This window comes from Bidens hawaiensis, unplaced genomic scaffold (genome assembly GCF_021521415.1).
Source record: "Bidens hawaiensis isolate Kalapana, Puna unplaced genomic scaffold, B.hawaiensis_p1.1 tig00001685_1, whole genome shotgun sequence".
Lineage (NCBI taxonomy): Eukaryota > Viridiplantae > Streptophyta > Magnoliopsida > Asterales > Asteraceae > Bidens > Bidens hawaiensis.
The window spans coordinates 1,745,431-1,750,596 of NW_027491095.1; the positions used below are offsets into that span (position 1 = coordinate 1,745,431).

Consider the following 5,166-nt stretch of genomic DNA (forward strand, 5'->3'; position numbering starts at 1 on the left):
ACAATTATAATGGCTGAGGCTGAGACGTTCGCATTCCAAGCCGAAATCAACCAGCTGCTGAGTCTAATCATCAACACCTTCTACAGCAACAAGGAGATCTTCCTTCGAGAGCTCATCAGCAATGCTTCTGACGCCTTGGATAAAATCCGCTTCGAGAGCTTGACCGACAAGACCAAGCTCGATGCCCAACCCGAGCTCTTTATCCGGCTTGTTCCTGATAAGGTCAACAAGACGTTGTCCATTATTGATAGCGGTGTTGGAATGACCAAAGCTGGTATGTATGTTATTAATATTTACCATCTATTTGTGATTCTTTATGTTACTCTGCTGTTTAGCATAGCATGCATGCCTTCATTCAATACTTGTTTAGAACTAATTGTTAAATGTTATCGAAGAAAACATATTATTATTTGTGAAGCATATGCATGCGTTACTTAGCGATGTTATTTTGATTCATAATTGTTAAAAAGTTAGCGAAGAATATATATATTCTAACCCTAGATTTTGATCTGATATTATTATTTGGTAGTTAGTTCCAGTTATTAGGCGGTAACACAATTAAAAGGTCAATTATAAGTTATAATACCGTAATTTAGATTAATTAAGCCTTTTGAAATTGATATATGTTCCTGCAAACAATGTAACAGGTAAGCTGTTGCATCTAATTACAGGGCTCCAGATGCATGTCTTAATTGTTAATTACTGTTACATTGATGTTAAAACCTAAGGAAGAAAATGTATATTAACCTTCTGCTTTCAATCTGCTTTCAATTAAGATATTATTAGGTAGTTTGTTTTAGTTATTAGGCGGTAACACAAGATCTAAATTATAAGTTAAAAATCTGGATTAATTAAGCCTTATGAGGTTGTTATATGTTTCTGTAGGTTGTAGGCAATGTATTATTTACTAGTGTGAAAGTAGTTATGTTGTAATGTTTTCACATAACATATTGCAGAATACTGATGCATTTTATTATTATGTATGTAGATTTGGTGAACAATTTGGGGACAATTGCAAGATCTGAACCAAGGAATTCATGGAGGCACTTCAGGCTGGAGCTGATGTAAGCATGATTGGCCAGTTTGGTGTCGGTTTCTATTCCGCCTATCTGGTTGCAGAAAAGGTCATTGTGACCACAAAGCACAATGACGACGAGCAATACATCTGGGAGTCACAAGCCGGTGGTTCGTTCACTGTCACGAGGGATACTGAAGGGGAGCCACTTGGTAGAGGCACCAAAATTACCCTCTTCCTCAAAGAGGATCAGGTAATTATGTAATTCAGTGACATTGTTTAATGGCATAATTCGCGGTTTTTGTCGGTGAAATGTGTGTGTTAAACGGTTGTTTGTTTTTACATTTTGCAGTTGGAGTATCTAGAGGAAAGAAGGATTAAGGATCTGGTGAAGAAGCATTCTGAATTCATCAGCTATCCTATCTATCTGTGGACCGAGAAGACAACCGAGAAGGAAATCAGTGATGATGAAGATGAGGAGGTTAAGAAAGAAGAGGATGGTGACATTGAGGAAGTTGATGAAGAGAAAGAGACGGATAAGGGCAAGAAGAAGAAGATCAAGGAGGTTTCTCATGAATGGGAGCTTATTAACAAACAAAAACCAATCTGGCTTCGCAAACCGGAAGAAATTACCAAGGAAGAATATGCTGCTTTCTACAAGAGCTTGACCAATGACTGGGAAGAACATCTAGCTGTGAAACACTTCTCGGTTGAAGGACAGCTTGAGTTCAAGGCGATACTGTTCGTGCCTAAACGGGCTCCATTTGACCTGTTTGACACGCGTAAGAAGATGAACAACATCAAGTTGTATGTGAGAAGGGTGTTTATTATGGACAACTGTGAGGAGCTGATCCCTGAGTACCTCGGGTTCGTGAAAGGTGTCGTGGACTCTGATGACTTGCCACTTAACATCTCGCATGAGATGCTTCAACAGAACAAGATTCTGAAGGTGATCAGGAAGAATCTTGTCAAGAAATGCATCGAGATGTTCAACGAGATAGCTGAAAACAAGGATGATTACAACAAGTTTTATGAAGCATTCTCCAAGAATCTGAAGCTGGGTATCCATGAAGACAGCCAGAACAGGAGCAAGCTGGCTGATTTGCTAAGGTACCATTCTACCAAAAGTGGTGATGAGTTGACCAGCTTGAAGGGCTATGTGACCCGAATGAAAGAGGGACAGAAAGACATCTACTACATCACGGGTGAGAGCAAAAAGGCGGTTGAGAACTCACCTTTCTTGGAGAGGCTGAAGAAGAAAGGCTATGAGGTTCTATTCATGGTGGACGCGATTGATGAATATGCGGTCGGGCAGTTGAAGGAATATGATGGAAAGAAGCTTGTGTCTTCAACGAAAGAAGGGTTGAAGCTTGAAGATGAAACAGAGGAAGAGAAGCAGAAGAGGGAAGAGAAGAAAAAGTCATTTGAGAATCTGTGCAAGACAATAAAGGACATATTGGGAGACAAGGTGGAGAAGGTTGTTGTGTCGGATAGGATTGTGGATTCACCATGCTGTCTGGTGACGGGTGAGTACGGGTGGACGGCTAACATGGAGAGGATTGTGAAGGCGCAGGCTCTAAGAGACAGCAGCATGGGAGCTTACATGTCTTCCAAGAAGACGATGGAGATTAATCCTGATAATGCTATTATGGAGGAACTCAGGAAGAGGGCTGAGGCGGATAAGAATGACAAGTCGGTGAAGGATTTGGTGCTGCTTTTGTTTGAGACGGCGCTGCTGACTTCAGGATTTAGTTTGGAGGACCCGAACACCTTTGGTGGGAGGATTCACAGGATGTTGAAGTTGGGGCTGAGCATTGACGAGGAAGAAGGCGAGGAGGATGCTGATATGCCTGCTTTGGAGGAGGAAGGTGCTGAGGAAAGCAAGATGGAAGAAGTGGATTAATTCTAGGGATCAAGGTTGTTTACTTGTTTGTCTAAAGTGGGTCAGTTTTTGTTTTGTGTTTTCAACTTGTTATATGGAGTGTCTTTATGGTGTAGTGTTTTGGGTCTAAGACTTGCTTGGGTTGTGCATGTTCCTTCTTTGTAATATGCTGGAAATATAAATCTAATGTTTTGAATCAAAGTGCTACATTTTGTTTGTATTAAAATAGTTGGTAAAATCGTTCTACAATTGTTAGTGTGACCACACAGGATGTTTATACAACGTAAAAATATCAAGATAGAAAAGTGTAAAAGACGGGTTGTGATCGCCAACTGCATATATGAACCTGGATGCCATATCAGTGTGGACAAGCTAACGATATGCATGTTCACAATAAAATAACTTTCTAACAGAATGAATAAAATGGGTATTAAGGGAGTGTAAACCGTTTGAAACCGGTCGAACTGTAAATCTAAACGATTTGGTAAGTCTGAATTTTATATGGTTCGGTTTAGAATTATAAATTACAAGCGTATTCCCTCACCCGTTGTCAACTAACTAGTTTTCTGTCCTTTCAACTAATTTGAAAACAAGTATATTGACATGAATAAAGCAAAATGGATAGATTTAAGGGGGAGTGGGTGTTTAAGTTGTCTGAATTTTTTCCGTCATCCAATCACCCATCCGCCACTCCCACCCCACCTCCCACTCCTCCACTCTCCTCCTCATGCCCGCCTGGTCCACCAACCCTTCCACCCTCCCTTACACCGGCGTCAAACTCGTCACCACCCACCCATCCAACTCAGACTTAAACCTCCCCGGTGTCCACGCCAGCTACGTCCTCTTTAACTCCGTCACCGGCCAAACCCTAGCCTCCATCGACGGCACCGAACTCACCCTCCGTCGTACCGCCTCCGTCTCCGCCGTCGCCTCTCTCTATTTATCAAAACCCATGTCCCAGATTTTGCTTATGGTCGGTGCCGGAGCCTTGGCTCCGCATTTGATCAAGGCGCATTTGACCGCCCGACCGAGTATTAATCATGTTATTATTTGGAACCGGAACCCGCTCAAAGTGAAACATTTGGTGGACGAGTTGAGAATTGAGAGTGGGACTGAGAGTGGGATGGAGCGGGTGCGGTTTGAAGATTGTGAGAATATCGAGTATGCGGTGGCGATGGCGGATATAGTGAGCTGCGCCACGTGTTCGGAGACGCCGTTGGTGTATGGGAAGTGGTTGAAGGCGGGGGCGCATTTGGATTTGGTGGGGTCGTATAAGCCGACGATGAGGGAGTGTGATGATGAGGCGGTCAGGAGAGGGAGGGTGTTTGTTGATAATGAGGCGGCGGTTGTGGAGGCGGGGGAGTTGGTTGGGGCGTTCGAACGAGGCGTGATGACCAAGGAGGAGATTGAAGGGGATTTGGTGGAGTTGATTAAAGGGGACAAGAGTGGGAGGAAAGATGATAAGGAGATTACTGTGTTTGTTTCGGTCGGGTCAGCTGTTGTGGATCTGTTGAGTGCCCAATTAGCGTACGAAAGTTTTCATAACCGAACCCGAAACTGAGAGTGAACCGGTCAGTCAGTCACCTCACTGGTAGTCGTTTTGCATCCCAGTATTAGTATTTGTATGTTAAGTATGAGATGTTTTAGATTATTTAATGGTTTAGGTGATATTTGGGATTAGGATTTTATATCCAACACAAATAAAACAACTTCTGTAGGCAATGCCAAACACAGCCTTGTAATAAATGTTCAAATCAATTGAATGATTTGTTGGCTACAACGTGGTGTATGATACGACTGTTAAGCGTTAATCTTATAAAGAGTGGTGAAACCGCATAGAAAAATGGCATGCTCAGATGCTCTGTTCAAATTTATTGCGTGCATTTTATTAGAGTTTGGTTTCATGGGCTTCTTTCGGCTTCTGTTGCTTGCCTAGGAACCTTGGAAACAGTAAGTTGTTCAACTGTCTCTCTGCATTGTATTCTGAAGAGGCCTGCAAAAAAACATATAAACTTCGCATAAAAATGGTTTAACTAAATGCTAACTCTAATGATCTTGTGTAATTTATAAAGAAACAAAAGCTTGAGGCATGTCGATTTTAGGAGAATTACCCTCTTTTTAAGACGAGATATGATTTTGGCAGCCAGATGTGCAATAGCATCAGGTTTAACCCTCCTGATCCGTTTCTTTGTTGTTAAATTGTATGTCCAAACAAATGCATGTCTAAGAACGCCTTGAATAGATACACCAGCAGGAAGCTGATCCAGGC

At 42.1% G+C, this 5,166-nt stretch overlaps 1 protein-coding gene and 1 pseudogene across 2 annotated transcripts; both read left to right on the top strand.

The window, feature by feature from the left end:
* Positions 1–3,088, top strand: LOC143592990 (heat shock protein 83-like; annotated as a pseudogene). Its single transcript, XR_013146019.1, has 3 exons — positions 1–274; positions 989–1,268; positions 1,368–3,088. The product of XR_013146019.1 is annotated as a heat shock protein 83-like (transcript).
* A 478-nt stretch (positions 3,089–3,566) lies between these two features.
* On the top strand, positions 3,567–4,464 carry LOC143591247 (protein SAR DEFICIENT 4-like). Its single transcript, XM_077071511.1, has one exon. It carries the CDS (start codon positions 3,625–3,627, stop codon positions 4,456–4,458), a length of 834 nt encoding a protein of 277 aa, XP_076927626.1. The 5' UTR covers positions 3,567–3,624; the 3' UTR covers positions 4,459–4,464.
* Positions 4,465–5,166: the final 702 nt, after the last annotated feature.

What these genes read in the sequence shown, in the direction of transcription:
- LOC143591247 (XM_077071511.1), top strand. Translation starts at nt 3,625, where the DNA reads ATGCCCGCCTGGTCCACCAACCCTTCCACCCTCCCTTACACCGGCGTC.